This window comes from Mesocricetus auratus, unplaced genomic scaffold, assembly GCF_017639785.1.
Source record: "Mesocricetus auratus isolate SY011 unplaced genomic scaffold, BCM_Maur_2.0 Super-Scaffold_100014, whole genome shotgun sequence".
Taxonomy (NCBI): Eukaryota; Metazoa; Chordata; class Mammalia; order Rodentia; family Cricetidae; genus Mesocricetus; species Mesocricetus auratus.
Genome location: NW_024429197.1, coordinates 34,037,884 through 34,054,217, shown reverse-complemented (window position 1 = coordinate 34,054,217; position 16,334 = coordinate 34,037,884). Strand labels below are relative to the sequence as shown.

At 40.4% G+C, this 16,334-nt stretch overlaps 1 protein-coding gene across 1 annotated transcript in view; it reads left to right on the top strand.

Annotated features, from left to right (window-relative positions):
* Fyb2 (FYN binding protein 2) overlaps positions 1-16,334 on the top strand; it is a 103,208-nt gene that overhangs the window by 82,989 nt on the left and 3,885 nt on the right. Inside the window, exons 10-16 of the mRNA XM_013114976.3 lie at positions 706-820; positions 910-950; positions 2,827-2,890; positions 3,820-3,918; positions 5,661-5,692; positions 7,209-7,269; positions 13,763-13,840. Of these exons, the coding sequence (XP_012970430.2) occupies positions 706-820; positions 910-950; positions 2,827-2,890; positions 3,820-3,918; positions 5,661-5,692; positions 7,209-7,269; positions 13,763-13,840 (490 nt within the window). The remainder of the gene's footprint in view (positions 1-705; positions 821-909; positions 951-2,826; positions 2,891-3,819; positions 3,919-5,660; positions 5,693-7,208; positions 7,270-13,762; positions 13,841-16,334) is intronic.

Here is a 16,334-nt window from a genome sequence, read left to right as displayed (position 1 = left end):
ACTTTAAGAAAGAAAGAAAAACACTACCAAAAGACTAGAAAAGGCCATTTAAATGGTGCAGAAAATCTCCAGGGCTGAAGGACTTCAACACAGGAAGCCAGAAGCAACTGGAAGAGCCATTGGGGAAGAGCTTTGGTTTGCTGGCGAATGTGCACTCACTATGAATATACACGTGATCCTTGGGCAGTCACATAGTTATCCCAACTAGCCCAACTTCACAGTTCATCTGCAAGATGAAGTGACTTCTCCAAGATCGTGCAGACCATGTCAGTTTCATTGGTGCAGTGACTAAACAACAGGACAGAGGAAAGTCTGATTTGGGCTCAGAGTTTTACTCCACAGTCCTTGGCTCTGCTACTTTTAGGGCTGTAGTGTAGGGCAGAGCATGGTGGTGAAAGCGTGTGGGGGAGGAGGTAGGTCATGGTGGGCAGGAAGCAGAAAGCAAAGGAGGGATAAAGATAGCCTTTAAAGGGTTAGCCCCTACTCACTATTTCCTCTAAGCAGCCTCCACCTCCTAAAGACAGAACACTGGACACATGAGCCTTGGGGGACATCTCCTGCTCAAATCAGCACATGCCAAGACAGCATTCCAGTCTCATTATAGTTAGTCTACTTTCCTGCTGTTGCTCCTTTGCACGGGATGAGTGCAGATGTGCTCTAATAACTGGTGGCATTGGCTCATGGGATTTCCTACTTCCCTTACAGGTGGGTATGTGGAGGCTTTGGAGGTGACCAAAGAAACCCCAAGCCTAAGTACCATTAGGTCAAACTCCTCTTCAGAGAAGACTTATGATGATGTGGGATGCTCCAGAGAAGAGCTGTAAGTGTATTCTTGCCCCCCCGGAAGGAGGGATGAGGTACGACTGTGACAGTGCACTGGGTTAATGGTCTCTACATCTTCCTTCACAGACCAAAATGGGACTTCTCCAGCTCATTCACCTCAGACAGTGGTAAGTGCTGGTTGGAATCGCTGAATGCTGCTGAGGCTGAGCAGTGATCATGGACTTTTATTTGGACACATTTTTAATCATTAAAAACTGGATGTCAAGACTAAGCTAAGAGCAGTAGTGGTGAGGTGTGTTTAGAGGAGGGAGGGCGTTCTTATGGCAGAAAGCTTCTCCACACGAAATTGCTCTTTTTGTGGTGTCACAGTGCAAATCTGGTAAGTGGTGCATGTTTTTAGTTAAAATACCATCAGGGCTTCCTAGTGCCTCTTAGTTTTTAATTATGCAATGTGGGCATGGGGGATGGTGTGTGCATGTGTGTATAGGTACTTGTGGAGGCCAGGCGGAGTTTCAGGCTTTTTTTTTTAATCCACCTGATGTGGGTGTGGAAACCAAACTTGGATCCTCTGAAGAGTATGTAGCCCCAACTTCCTAGTGCTTTTAATATCAATATCAACAAAGGAGTGGTTCTCAACCTTCCTAATACTGTGACCCTTTAATACAGTTTCTCATATTGTAGTGACCCCAACCATAAAATTATTTCCATTTCTACTTTATAACTATAATTTTGCTTTTGTTATAAATTAGAATTTAAGTATCTAATATGCAAAATATTTGATAAGTTGCCCTAGTGAAAGGATTGCCTGAACTCTAAAGATTCACGTCCCACAGATTTAAAAGCACTTCCCTAAAGGCTTTGGCTGGCCTGCCCCTCTCTCGGCATCTGTGTGCCTGGCTCCATCTCACACTGTACTCAGTTTCTCTTTGAAGGGGATCACACGTCAACTCGACCTCTGCAATTGCCAAACGAAGGATGTTTGCAGGTGCCCACCCCCATTTAAAGTGATACTTGGTGACTAAGCATTCAAATATAGGAGCCTCTGAGGCTATCCTCAAGTCACTATAGAGGATACTACAGAGGATTTTTAAGGTAGTATTTAAAATAATAGGTTTTCTTATTTTACTTTTTTAGATATCCATAGTTTTTCTTACCCTTCCCTTGTTTCCCCCTTTTCTCCCTTTTCTCCTATCTTCTTTCCCATTTCCTGCTTAGAACTACATAGTGAGTTCCAGGATAGCCTAGGCAGAAGAGTGAGTTAGTCTCTCTCTTTGTAATATAACACATACACTCACACACACACACACACACACACGCGCGTGCGCTAATCAAATACTCTTCTGGGCTGACACGTAGGAACAACCTCAGAAAACATTAAATCCAATACCCACCTTTTAATGAGAGAACAGAGGTACAGAGGAAAGTTAAAGAACTCTGCATCTCAACTGTGTTTCGGTCAAGTTTGAAACGTTAACATTTATACATTGAATCCAATACTGTTTCCTCTAGACTCCATTTCCAGGCTACGACCTGCATCCATCTGTGTATATTAAGTTTATATGTTAGGCTTGCCATCCATCTGTGTATATTAAGTTTATATGTTAGGCTTGCCATCCATCTGTGTATATTAAGTTTATATGTTAGGCTTGCCATCCATCTGTGTATATTAAGTTTATATGTTAGGCTTGCGCAAAGAGAGACATCCTTAGCATACATGGGTTTTCCTTTGTTTCCCCAGCGTTTAGCATGCATAGAAAACTACAGCTGTTCTCCACTAACTGTGGGAAGGATGGAGGGTGAAAGGATTATATCTGTTGAGAAATTAGCTGCCTTTGGCTGAACCAGATCCTATATGGAATCAAACTTAGAAGAAACACCTAATTTTCATTTGTACAAAACCTTATACTTGTTTATGAATTTTTATCACACGCTTATAAAAACATACATATATTTCAGCAAAAACCACTTAACAAAAGAAAGTTGAAAGTACCTGGCAATTCCTAGTCATTAATTGTTTGTTTTTTGTGTGCCTCTTAATTTCAGAAGAAAATAGTGAAGAAATGTATGAAGATATCTACAAAACAAAGAATAATGACCAAAAAACAGAGTGAGTTTCTTTCTTGGATTTGGATTGTAGGCTGATAGTGTTTACTGTTTACCTAGTAAGTCAAGGTTTAAGACATGGCCCCACATTCTACCACCATCCCTGAGGGAAGATTACATGGGGTGATGATAAGCTATTGAAATACTACATTGTCACTGGTAGCATATATTCATAGTGTGTACAATCATACATCATAAAATTGAAGATTCATTGGTTTCTCCTTTGAGAAAAATGTCCATTTTCCAGAGTAGAGAACTTTAATATTATGTGTTAAGAAGTAGTTGAGACAGGGGAAGTAAATAACAATAGAATTTGGCTTGATTTTGTAGTTGCTTTTCCAGGATCAAAGCAATAAACATAATTTAGTCTTTGTCTTTGTGAGATAGTCACACTGACTCTGGGATTTGGAATTTACTCACTGATATTGCAAATGGTGTTTGTTCAAATGATCAACATTGGTCAAATTGAATTACAAAGATCAAGGAAAAGAAAACAGCACAGTCACTAGTGAGGAGTCTGAGGATGAAGGGCACAGTGGTACCCTATAACTACATCCTCCTGTACCAAGAAGATACTTAAGAGTTTCATAATCGGCTGACCCATTGGTATGTCACTACTGCTGTACACTCAGTTCCTGAAACATATGTTAAAAACCAGTGATGGCAATTCCAGGAGCCAGCAATCATCTGATGTGTCTCTATCACCATTTGGAGGGATGTTTCCCCAAGTTATTTTCTCCTCGAAAAGGAAGATTTTGATTCATAATCTCAGTAGACTTCACTCCTAATTGCTGAGACCTTGCCTTGTACTTTCTCAAGGGAGTCTTTTGGACCTGAGGCTGAGGTCTCTGGTGCTTGATAATCCAACAGCGCTCTATCGCAGTTCTAGTACTGTCTCAAACACCATGTTTTTTGTCTCCTCATTCCTCTTAGAGCAGATGGAAGAGCAGCACTGAGAAGATTGCAGCAGCTCTTCAGGAAAGAAAGGGGAATATTCAGAATAAAGAAAACCAAGTCAAAAGAAAATATCAGGTAAACAGTCCCTTTAGCCTTTCTTCCTGGGTATCAGCAACACTGCCTGGCAGGCACACGGGTTGCTGTTTTCCATCCAGTTCTCATCACCAGTGACAAGAGAATCTACAGCTATAACGGCCCCAGTACATGACACCCCAAAAAAACTAGTGGGAAAAAATTGCCAGTATCAGCAAGCAAGATCCAGAATGGAAAATTTGTAGTCATCCTTGGCCTCTCGTGTCATTGTCACTAAACATTACATTAGTGGTTACATCCTTTCATGTTCTCTTGGACACACACTCTCCAGTGGTCTTCATGTTCTCTTAGACACACACTCTCCAGTGGTTTCTTGTTCTCCTGGACACACACTCTCCAGTGGTTTCATGATCTCTTGGACACACACTCCCCAGTGGTTTCTTGTTCTCTTGGACACACACTCTCCAGTGGTTTCAAGTTCTTTTGGACACACACTCTCCAGTGGTTTCTTGTTCTCTTGGACACACACTCTCCAGTGGTTTCTTGTTCTCTTGGACACACATTCTCCAGTGGTTTCATGATGTCTTGGCTGCAAATCTCCAGTGATCTCACTTGTGTACACATCCACATTTACTTTGTCTTCTTTGAAAACAGCAATGTGTGTATCACGCTGATGTGGGTAACCTGATCTGCTGAATGGTCTGTGTATCTCAAGGCCCTGGACTTAGAAAGGCCAGGTCCCCGTGTAACCTCCACTGTTAGTCTTTGTAGAGGTTCCAAACCCGCCAGCAATGAAAGAGGCAGGATGTTCTTTCATTTGTGCTTACAGGACTGTAGTTCCCTCATGGATGCAATGGAAGGGGACTATATTGTCTCTGGGGACAGTTCTTTCTGCACAGATAGACATGTCTAGATCTGTGCTTTGGGAGGACACTGGAAAATGATTTGCCAAGATCATCACCTGCATTGAGATAGCATGAACTATTCTCCTTTAAAATTCTTCCCAATTACGAAGCCTTGAAATTTTGTGATTTTTAAGTCAGTTGTCTGCTGGAGATAGATCTCCCAAGAGACCCATTGGACAGGAGTGTGGGCACCACAGTCTGGATCACAGTAGAGAGACTTTGTTACTTGATTTTCTCTCTCCCTTAAGAACAGAAACTGTATCCAATCATCTTACCTAGCATAAGGAAGGGTCTGGCTCACGGCTACTACAAAAAATACCTGTAGTACCGAATTTAAATTAAAGACATCAAATAGACTTTTTCTTTCTTTTCTATGTTTTCCTCTCCCTTTTCCTATCGCACATCCACGTGGCCTCATTAGCAATGAGGGAAGAGAACCAAATCTAGCTGGACTGCATGTCCTCTCCTGCTTAGCAAGTTGCCATCTTACATTCCACCAGTCCTGTGTTTCTCTGTGGAAGTCTCCCCTTGGCTTATAAAACACAGATGGACCCCAATGTCTGCAGAGAGTCCCCATGAGTCCATCTGTACACTGTTCTTTCTCATCAATCCTTATACACATTCAGCAGATCTGACTGTATCGTAGAAGGTTGCAAGGCAGCCCGAGTGGTCTAGTTAGGAAGTGAGTTACAGGCAGTCTGCAGGGATGAATGTGAGTTCATTTGGAATGTGGTAGAACCAATCAGAACACAGCTGCAAGAGTCCTGCTTCAGTACCATCCGGATCAGGACACTTGCCACCAGAATGATATTTTGGATATATCTGCTAATGAGCATGACTTTGTTCCTTGACCTTTTTTTAAAATCTTTTCTTCATTAGCAATGGATTTTCCATGTCACTGCCTGATTTAGGTAAGTAACGTTTACTTGATGTTGTCCACTGATATTGCTGTCTTCAGGATTGGTTTGTTAAGGGGCAGGGTAAGAGCATTGGTAATCTTTCCTGCTTTACTATTGAAAACTGGGCCCATCAGAATGAAAGATATCTTAAACAATGGTACTTCCTGCTTTGGAGAGACAAAGAGAAATATTTTTCTGGCACTTCTGTAAGTAGACGTTGCTATTTTTATAGGAGGCTCTAGGATCCTCATCTTTGTGATTGGGATCTATACCCAAGACTCTGTGACTATGAAACTTAGACACTCTGCATTGACATGCCTCTGATGGATTTGATAGCCAGATTAACATATGATAAATTGAGTATGAACATGCTAAGGTTCACATACTAACTAAATAAGAATAGATTCCTGGAACATTTGCTATTAAAACAACACTGTATAAATTACCACAATGCCTGACATATAGGATGCTCTCAATACATGTTCAGTTCATGGAATTTTTCAACAAATGAGGACTGTGTGATTTTTGTTCATGGACACTATCAGGAAAGTTGCTTTTATTTATAACTGTGACTCAGTGATTCAAAAATAGAATTCAGAAATATAAGCTGCCACGATAAATAGCAGAGGTTATTATAGACCTAATAAAATTGCAGCTCTCCAAAATACTGTCATAAAACATTTTAAAGGCAACTTTGAATAGGGATTCATCTTACAGATAGATTACACATAGTAAACTACTGTATAAAATTATATATTAAGTGTATATGAAACATTAACTAATTTCAAGTTTATATTTGACTCCTATATCCAATATACATCTCTATATATCTTATTGCCTATATGTAAATACCCTGAAATCTAAAAAGATTTGATGTCTGAATTTTTTCTATACCAAAGTATTCAAAATAAGTGATGTTGAAATTATACTCCCGCCCAGAGCTTAAAGATATTGAGGAAAACTGGTAAGGCTAAGAGTAATTATGAAATATTGAACATGAATTTATCAAACTATTCCAAACTTGTTGAAATGGTAAGTCCTCTGAAAATCATAGAATTTTGTATTACATGGTATTAGGAACACTGCATACTGGAAATGTCTGGCTATCATTATATACTAACTAAGATTCAATGTAATACAATAGTATTGCAAAGGAACAATTATTTCAAACCAATACAACTTTGTATGTATTGGGGGAGATAGCAAAGACATTACCACCCCCCACTGAATATTCAGAAAAGCCCTCTCAAAATGCTAGCGATATAACTTATTTTTCAGTTCCAGAAAATGGGGACAATTTCATTACATTTTAACAAAATCTGGTTAGCACATGCAGGTCAGATATTCAGAGAGCTCACTGCTTTTTATTCCTTCAGCTGAATTTCTTCCCCAAGGAGACTCATTTTGTTCAGATAAAGGGCTTGAGGATGCATCTGGATAATTAGGTTCTTGTGTATAATTTGGAAAGCTAGAGTGTATAAAGCATACGTAATCGGTTTTTTTTTTTCCGGTCCTGTCTGTGCCCTAGGATTTAGATCTCAGGATGTTATCATCTATGATGATGTGGACACAAGTGAGAAAGAACCAAAGTAAGTCCATTTACTTCACTGGTCATCCCTGCTGGAGCCAGCCACGCAGGCCTGATGCTTTGTTAAATACGTTTGGAGAGCCAGATCCTGAGAGACCGAACAAACATCTCCAAAGAGAAAACAACGAATGCACCCACAGGCATCCGAACAGTGGTACCAAGTCAAAGGCATTGGAGCTAAAGGGTGTTTGTTTCTTATCTTTGAGTCTAGAGACTTGAAGTTGTCAACACATTTAAGGAGTAATCTTTTGTGTGCACTGCAAAATGCAGGATAGCAAGGGCTGTTTGGTAGAACCGTTTTCAAGGTTTAAGTCACTATTCTTACCTCGGTACCCCTCACAGCTCCTTCCTTTCCATCTCCACCAAGCAGTTGGTGATGGAGGCCTTTCATTTTCATCTACCTGTCCCTGCTCACTTTGCTTGGACTTGTGCTAGGGTCTTGGGAAAGCCACCAAGAATGCTTTGTTAAACTCAAGAGACATACTTGGATTTTTCTACAGTATTTAAAATTTTGGTCATGCCATCCTTAAAGAGGAAAAGTATCTTGTCCCCCCCCCCTGTGATTCCAGCCAACAATTTCAAGTTCCTCCTCTTGACTTTCCTTAAGCTTTTGGTGTGAGTTCTGGGTCACACATTCATAAGTGTAGTATAATCTTAGGATGTCCTATAAAAGTTCTATTTTTCCTTCATACACTCCTTGTTTTTCTGAGGATTGACACAAGATTGCACGTATACTAAACAAGCACTCTACACAGCCCTTATCCTTCTCTTTATGTTATCTCATTTCAGGGTTTTGCTAAGTTGTCGATGCTGTCCTTGAACTTAGAATCTTCCTGCCGTACATTCTCAAGTATCTTGAGTTACAGGTGTGATTCCCCTAATCTTCACTCCTATATATTTTTTACTGTTATCTCACCTATACACAAGATTTCAATTATAACCAAAACATCAAAATTTATGTTTTAAATTTTGAATATTTTCTGAGTCTCAGTAAGCCTGCAAGGTCACACTACCTAAACTCAGCAGGTTTACAATAATGCAGAATACTAGTTTTTCTTACCCACACTTCTCTTGTAATCTCTACATTCAAGATTATAAACACAGTCATCCTTATGCTTTGTCCTTGATCTCAAATCTCCTGCCCACCCTCCCAAGTTCTTCTTTTACTGTCTTTCAAACTCTTCTCGCTTTAAACATTCAGTGGTTATGCAATATCCTCCAAATGAAGTACACACTGCTCCTGGAAACCCCTTGGCTTCACCTTCACTCCCCCTATTCTATACTACTGGGAGTTCCTTGAACTCCAAAATTCTCCAGTTTTTCAAGCCTTCAAGTGGTCAAACATCATTAATTCATTCAACAAATACTTACTGATCATGTACTCAGTGCCAGATATTGGCTGTAAAGCAATTCACAGACAAGATAGAATACCTAGATTTGGGATAGGGCATGGGATGTGCTTGTGATTTTTGTCCAGTAAATAATGAAAAAACAAATCTATAGTTATGTGTTGGGATTTGGTTGTATTGGACCAGAATATCTGAAAGTAGATGAAGGTGTGTAGAAAGCAGTCTACATGGCCCTTGGTTGTTGATTTTATTTTATTTTGTTTTATTTGGAATTTTGCCAAATTGCCCAAGCTTACCTTGAACTTCCTACCTTAACTTTCCAAGCTGCTCAAATTACAGGTGTGATGCCCCAGGCTTGGCTTCTTTGTAGTTTTTAATGTTCTCTCATCCATTTCCATAATCATGATGGAAATTATATCAAACTTTATATTTTAAGGTCAGATTTTTTTTCTGAGGTGGGGTAAGCGTCAGGAAGTGGTTGATATTAACTTACAGTAGCTCGTTCACCTCTGCGACTTTAAATACTTGGGTTAGGTACCGCCTTTTTATTAGACCATTATCCTCACAGATGCAAGAATCCATTTTCTTGACCATGTTTTCCTGTAGTCTCAGAACTCTGTGATTCTATGCCTTTGGCTTTCAGATCTAAATCATGTGGCCTGACTCCAAAATACAGTTTGTTAAGTTGATCTTAATATAAAACTGCAAAAAAAAAAATAATCTGGACTCTCAACACGGTAGCTTTAGTGTCCGTTAGAGTGTCAGCGTCTATACCGAAGCAGTGAAAAACAGTAACAGTTGACAGATGGGGGCTGGGACAAGAGGAGAGGTGAGAAACAGGCCACAGTTGGTAGACAACTGTATGCATGAAAACCTCTGTTTTCGAAGTTTCTGCAATAAGTGTGGTGATACACGCCTTTAATCTAGAAGCAGAGGCAGGAGGATCTCTGTGAGTTTGAGGCCAGCCTGATCTATACAGTGAATTCCAGGCCAGTCAGCATTGCACAGTAAGATTCTGCCTGAGGAAAATAATCAACGTTTGTTGGAGCATAAGGCATATTAGCAGAAAAGAAGTAGATGTAGCATGACATGAGATTCGAAGAAGGCTTTGGAACTTTTAGGCAACAGCCCTATAATACAAAGTTAAAAAAATGAAACTTTTTCCATGAAAAATAAATTGTTAAATTATAAAGCACAATAAAGCCAGCCACCCCATCTCTATTAACCAATCACCAGAATATGGCCAACCCTGTCCTTATCACCATATTCATACTCTTCACCCCTATACTCCTCACCCCCACACCCCCACCCCATACTCACTGCTCACTGGCCTCCCCCAGGGTGAATTCCTTCCCTGTTTTTGTTCTTTTCTTTTTCTCCTCAAAAAAAAAACCCAGGTTTATTGAATTATAGATGACAAAAATACTGGTTCATTGTAAAAGTGATTTCATCCTTTATGTAAAATTCTGTGCTTGGTTTTACTCAAACCCACTGTCTTGCTACCATGATTCGTTCATTTGTATTGCTCTTTGATTGACATACCAGTGTGTGTATGTGTGTGTGACATTAATTCATCCATTCTCTTGCTGGGTAGGTCCCTAGTTCCTGAGTGATTTTGCATTTGTGATCAGTGTTTCTGCAGATACAGATGCATGTATCCTGCAGGCACTTGGAAGGGGAAACACAGACCATGCATGGAATACAAACTCATGAGTGCCAGCCTAGCACATAAGGGTTTGCACTGATTCCCATGTTAGCACATGGGACAGAGAAGCCATTTTTGTCAAGTCAGTGCCTGTAAATAGTATCACATCATTACAGTAACTGTCACCACTAACAAGCGTTAGTGCAGAGTTACTCACACCCGTGTCCTTCTATAGAGTCTACCCATATCTTTTGATTGCATATCTGTTCTGTTGCTGATATTTTTCTTCATATTGGGTTTTAAAACAGTTTTTGGACACAGTTCTTTTCCTACTCTCATGTTAGTTCCTACGATATCTTTTCCAACTGTTGACTAGCCTTTTCAAATTCGTATCTAGTCTTCCAATGGATAGAATTTCAAATTCTTAATGTATTTTCAATTATCAATTTTTTTGAACCTTCTCCTAGCTCATATGACATTTTCCTATACTCTCTTCTAAAAATTACAGTTTTACCTTTTAAACTTAATGTTTAGACCCACTTGACCTGGTTTTTTTTTTCTTTCTTCTTGTTTTTCAAGATAGAGTTTCTCTGTATAGCCCTGGTGTCCTGGAACTAGCTTTATAAGCCAGACTGGCCTTGAACTCACAGGCCTTGAACTTGAATCCCCTGCCTCTCCTGTGCTGGGATGAAAAGCATGTGCCACCATGGGCCTGCAGAAGAAAGGTTTCCCTGACACAGAATCAAACCTGACTTGGCAGCAACAGTGCTGAATCCTAACCATTAGACTACCATGGAGCATCAAGTAGCTTGTGAACTGAGTTTTATGTTAACAACAACATGATAGCCAGTTGTTTTCTTCTATATGGATAAACACCCCTTCCATGATTTATTGAATGATCTCTTATCTTCCCCAGCAACTTTCAATGCCATTTTGTCACGTCAAGTGCCTCAGTAGCTGAAGGTCTGTTTCCAGGCTCTCTGTTTTCTTCTATGGTCACTTCTATCCTAATTACAGTGTGAAAGTAGCTGCATTCTCTAGTTCCTCTTCTTTCCTGCTGCTCCAAAACCTTTAAAGACTTGGGGTATATTGTTTTAGTAAAGAAAATAAACTTGGAAGTGGGTGTTTGCCCTGTCTATTCCCTTTTTGTACTCATGCTGTGGCTCCTTTTAAACCATTTCACACACAGCTCATATGAAGGCCCGTTGTGTGCCTAGGATTGTGCATGGCTTTAGCAGGTCCATGTGGACAGTGTCAGAGTCCCACCTCTGAGCTGGAGCAGAGACGATGAGCATGCATGCAGGCTTAGAAGTGATTCCTAGGGTCTTCCTCCAGGCTCCAAAGGTAACAGATGGTGAAAAGAGAGAGTGGGGGAGTCTCAGCAAGTCCAGAGGCCTCCTAAGAGCCTTCTCAGTTGCAGCTTCAACAGCAACTGAGGAGCTGAATCCTTCCTCTCCTGGTGGAGCCTGTGACCAGCATCTGAAGGAAAGTGGTCTTGGTGGTAGAGGTCTGTAACTCCAGCTTCTAAGGAGGCTGAGGCAGGCAAGTAGCAAGTTCAAGGCCTACCTGGGCCTCATTGTTTGAAAATTGGGATATAGTTGTGTGACAGAGCACTTGCCTCCCTGGCATGTGCAAACCCCTGAGTTCAGTCCCCAGGACTGCACACTCTTAAGGTAATCATAACATAATGTCTACGAAAATGTAGAAAATGTATAGTTTCTCAGCCATGTGTCCTTGTGTTTATTGTTTTTCCAGTGCAGTTTCTGAAGTATTTGGGTATATCAACACTATAGACATCTAGATGGTTAGTAGAAGTGGGGGGAGGTCCTCCTCTTTCTTTCCTTCCTTCCTTCCTTCCTTCCTTTTCTTGTATCTGTGATGGACACCCCAGTAACTTAGGGAAGAGATATTTTGAAGTGGTAGTATGGTGAAAAACCTATGGACTCTGGAGTAATCCATACCTACATTCAACAGCACTAATTCCTCTGTCACCATGACAAGTTGTCCAGCACTCTGATCATCCCTTTTACTTCTCGGGAATACTTAGAATGACAAGAGATTAGCAAGTAGTCAGTATGACAATCGAGTGAGCTATCATATGTAAACTGAGTAGCAGAAAAGCTAATAGGTGCTCAAATGTTCCCAATTGTTCTATAATACCTTTCCCATTATATATATATATATATCTATATATATATGTGTGTGTGTGTATGTATATGTGTGTGTGTGTGTGTATATATATATATATATATATACACACACACGTATCATGAACTGGGATCCACATGAAAAAAACCCACAAAGTTTGTCACCTCATTTAATATTACTTTCCAAATCTATCCATTTTCCCAACAAATTTCACTTTTATTTAGAGCTAAAATTCCACTGCATTTATGTACCACATTTTGGAAAAGGATTATTTTTAAATATGTGAATGTGTGTGCATGTGAGTGCAGGTGCTCTTGGAGTTCCGAGGTGCTGGATCCCCTGGAGTTAGTGTGCTTGGCAGTTGTGTGCTGGGCACTACACTTGGGTTCTGTGTAAGACCAGCACACGCTCTTAACCCCTTAGCATCTAGGCTGATTCCATTTCCTTGTTACTGTGAGAGCTACAGCAATGAAAGTAGATGTGGAAATACCACTGTAGGAAGCCATTTGGGGATACGCCCTAGACCTGGGTTATTTGGTAATTTTATTTTTAACATTTTAGAAAACTTCAGACTTATTTCTACAATAAGTTATGCTAATTTGCACTCCCATAAGCATTAAGTTTTGGTGATGTTTGCTGTTCCTACCGGGGAGAGGTACATCCTTAGCCACTGGTGAATTGCAAGTTTACTAGTAGGATTTATTTATACTTTAGAGACAAAAAAAAATTCTGAAGCTCAGAAAGGAAATAGGTATAATTGCAAGCTGGTTAATTTGGTTTCTGCTTTCAAATCTGGGTCACTCAGATGGGAGGTCAGCAGCTTCAGGCCTGTGGGCCAGTGTGGCCTGCTCTTTGTTTCAGGAAATGAAGTCCCAACAGTGGAGTTAATAGTTACTATAGAGAATGCAGCCTGTAGAGCCCAGATGCTCATTGTACAACCTTGCCACGTATATGGAAACAGATCTCTGGGTGAAGTGTTCTCTGTACATCCTTGCTGTGAGTAAGGAAACAGATCTCTGGGTGAAGTGTTCACTGTACATCCTTGCTGTGAGGAGGGAGATGGATCTCTAGGTGATGAACTCACTGTATATCCTTGCTGTGAGTAAGGAAACAGATTTCTGGGTGAAGTATTCACTGTACATCCTTGCTGTGAGGAGGGAGATAGATCTCTAGGTGATGAGCTCACTGTACATCCTTGCTGTAAGGAAACAGATCTCTGGGTGAAGTGTTCTCTGTACATCCTTGCTGTGAGTAAGAAAACAGATTTCTGGGTGAGTCGAAAGCATTGGTGGCTCTGTAAATGTTTGCTGCTTCAATCTTCATTTACTTGATCAAGACAATTTTTTCCTCAGAGATGAAGATAAACTAAAAACGTGGAAGCCTAAGTTTTTGATATCAAAAGGGAAAAGAAGCGGTGACGGATCCAAAAGGTAAGAACACAAGTGTGCTCACAGCGTCACTGCTGCAGGTCCCGCCTTACCAGCTGCCGACCGTAGGCGAGTCCTTAAATTTGATTTTCAGGTACCTTGTCTGCACCTGAGAATAGCAGCACTTGCCTCATAGTACAGTTGAGGGGATTCAAAGACAAAGGTATAAACAGAGTTCCTTACATTCATTTCCAACCCCATCCCTACTCTCCACTGATGAGAAACTAGCACGAGAGGCAGCTCTTAGCAAACGAAGGCCTTCCAGACTGCTTGTCTTTTAGGCCATAGCAGTGTTCCTCCAGATGGGCAGAGCTTAACTAGAATAGCAATTAAGAATGATCGGTGCTGCTAAGATGAAAGGTTAGCTGTGACTACAGTTAGTGTTACAATGCAATCGTAATGCGTTACCCGCTTGGGATCTTAACCTCCATCCAAGTGCTTCGGACTGCACTGGCTGCTGGGGAGGGTATGTGCTTACTTAGCTATGTTCTCCTCTTCCAGTTGCTGTGCATGAGGTAGGGTCAGGCACTTTGACAAACCTCTTGGGGAAATCCTTAGTAAACAGTGAGTGGTTTTGGCTGTACCAAGAAACCAACGGTTTTCTCCTAGTGTATCTCAGAAGTCAGACATTTGTCCACAACAAAAGTTGAAACAACTCAGAGTGGCAAAGGCAACCCCTCCCTTACATTTATTTTTTCTCAATTTGGAAAGAGGTATTCAGATTAGAAAAGCAGATGATTTTCTTTTTTTTACATTAAACATCATACTTGTTTGCATAGCACTGCAAAAGAGAAATCCAAGAAGTTCGGTGTCAGGAAGGCTTCTGACTCTTTGTCCAACAGTCAAACACCTGTGTATGCTGCTAGGAAGTAGCATTTTGCTGTAGGTAGTTCAGAGACACTGAAGGATGTTAAACAAGAGTGGAGTGATTAATTTCAGAAAGACATTCTCTGTGGGCATGGAAATGGTTTTGTCTGAGATGGACATTTCCAGATTCCTGGCTTTTTATTCAAGAAAGGAATAATAACCAACACACACTACAAAGTATTTAGGAAACTTTATTCAAATAGCTAGAACAGGTCAGAATACATTATAAGAGAGCAGCAGGGTCACAGGTTATTGTTTGAGGCTGCTTCCTATGAGATCCAAGAAAGCAGGGGCCAATTACTCACATGTGAACTTAGAGCGGTTCTCTTGGACTGGGTTACAAAATCATGTCCCATCCCATAATGCACTTGATTTTAATCATGTGTGTGTCCAGTTATGGGTAACTATAAAATGGTAACTGGGGGATTCTCCCTTAAAAGTTCACTTGGGAACATGGTTTTCTTTATCACATGTGTACCCAAAGCCAGGTAAGGTCTTTCCATTTCTGTAGTAAAATATAAGCAGTACAACTGAATACAAAAATCTGAGTTGGGTAATAGTGAAAGGTATAGGCAGTATGATGCAGACTTGTTCAGAGATGTGCAAGTCTCAAGCTGTTGAGTGCATTTTTAGGCCCTACAAAGTGTAGGGTATCAAGTTGCTAAATGTGCTTGCCACAATAATCTGCAAGAATGTGGCTGTGACTAGACCCATGGGAAGGTATACCCCAATATGGGAGATACTCCTCACTGAAAGAGCTAAGAAGTAGAACCAAACATCATTTGTAAAGCAGGAGGGATCTCAGTCAGCTTCTGGTGTACATTATTAGTCCATTTTGTGTGTTTCATGCTTCACCCATCTATTTCTTACTTTTCCTGGGATAAAATATCCCCCTAAGCCAACTTCAGACAGAAAGCGTTTATTTTGGCTCATAGTTCAGGGGTGTAACCCATCACCCTGGATCTTATTGTTTACAGTGAAAGCACTCAAATGTTGCCAAAACCAGTTACCTTATTGAGGTGTTTTATGACAAATGTCCTCCATAGTCTCAGGCATTTGAATACCTTGTTCTAGTTGGTGGCACCGTTTGGGTATATTTAGAAGATACGGTCTTTCTGAAGAAATGTATGTCACTTGAGGGTGGGCTATGAGAGTTTAAAGACTCATGTCGTTTCTAGTGTGGTCTTTGTTTGGTGCTCCAGTCACTGTGTCTGCCAGTTCCCTGCCACAATGAGCCCAAATAAACACTTCCTCCTGTAATATGCCTTAGTCACAGTGTTTTCTCATTGCAATAGAAAAAGAAAAGTAACTGATACACCTACTCTATAAAACGTTATTTCTCTTATCCCACTTCTCCTCCTGCACTCAATGTTCTCTCCATATCAAGTTCATTTTACTTCATGCTTGCTAACAAAAATATTCTTAGAGATATAGCTCAGTGGTAGAATGCTGATCTAATATATACGAGGCTCTGGGTTCCATCTTCAGCACTGAAAAAAAATACAAAAACATATGTATGTAAGAAACAGAAAAATAATTGGTATTACCTTTTTCAGTAGTTATGAAAATCTGCTCTAGTAGAGGGGTATGTATAGATAGATGAAATATATACATGTATATATTATATAAA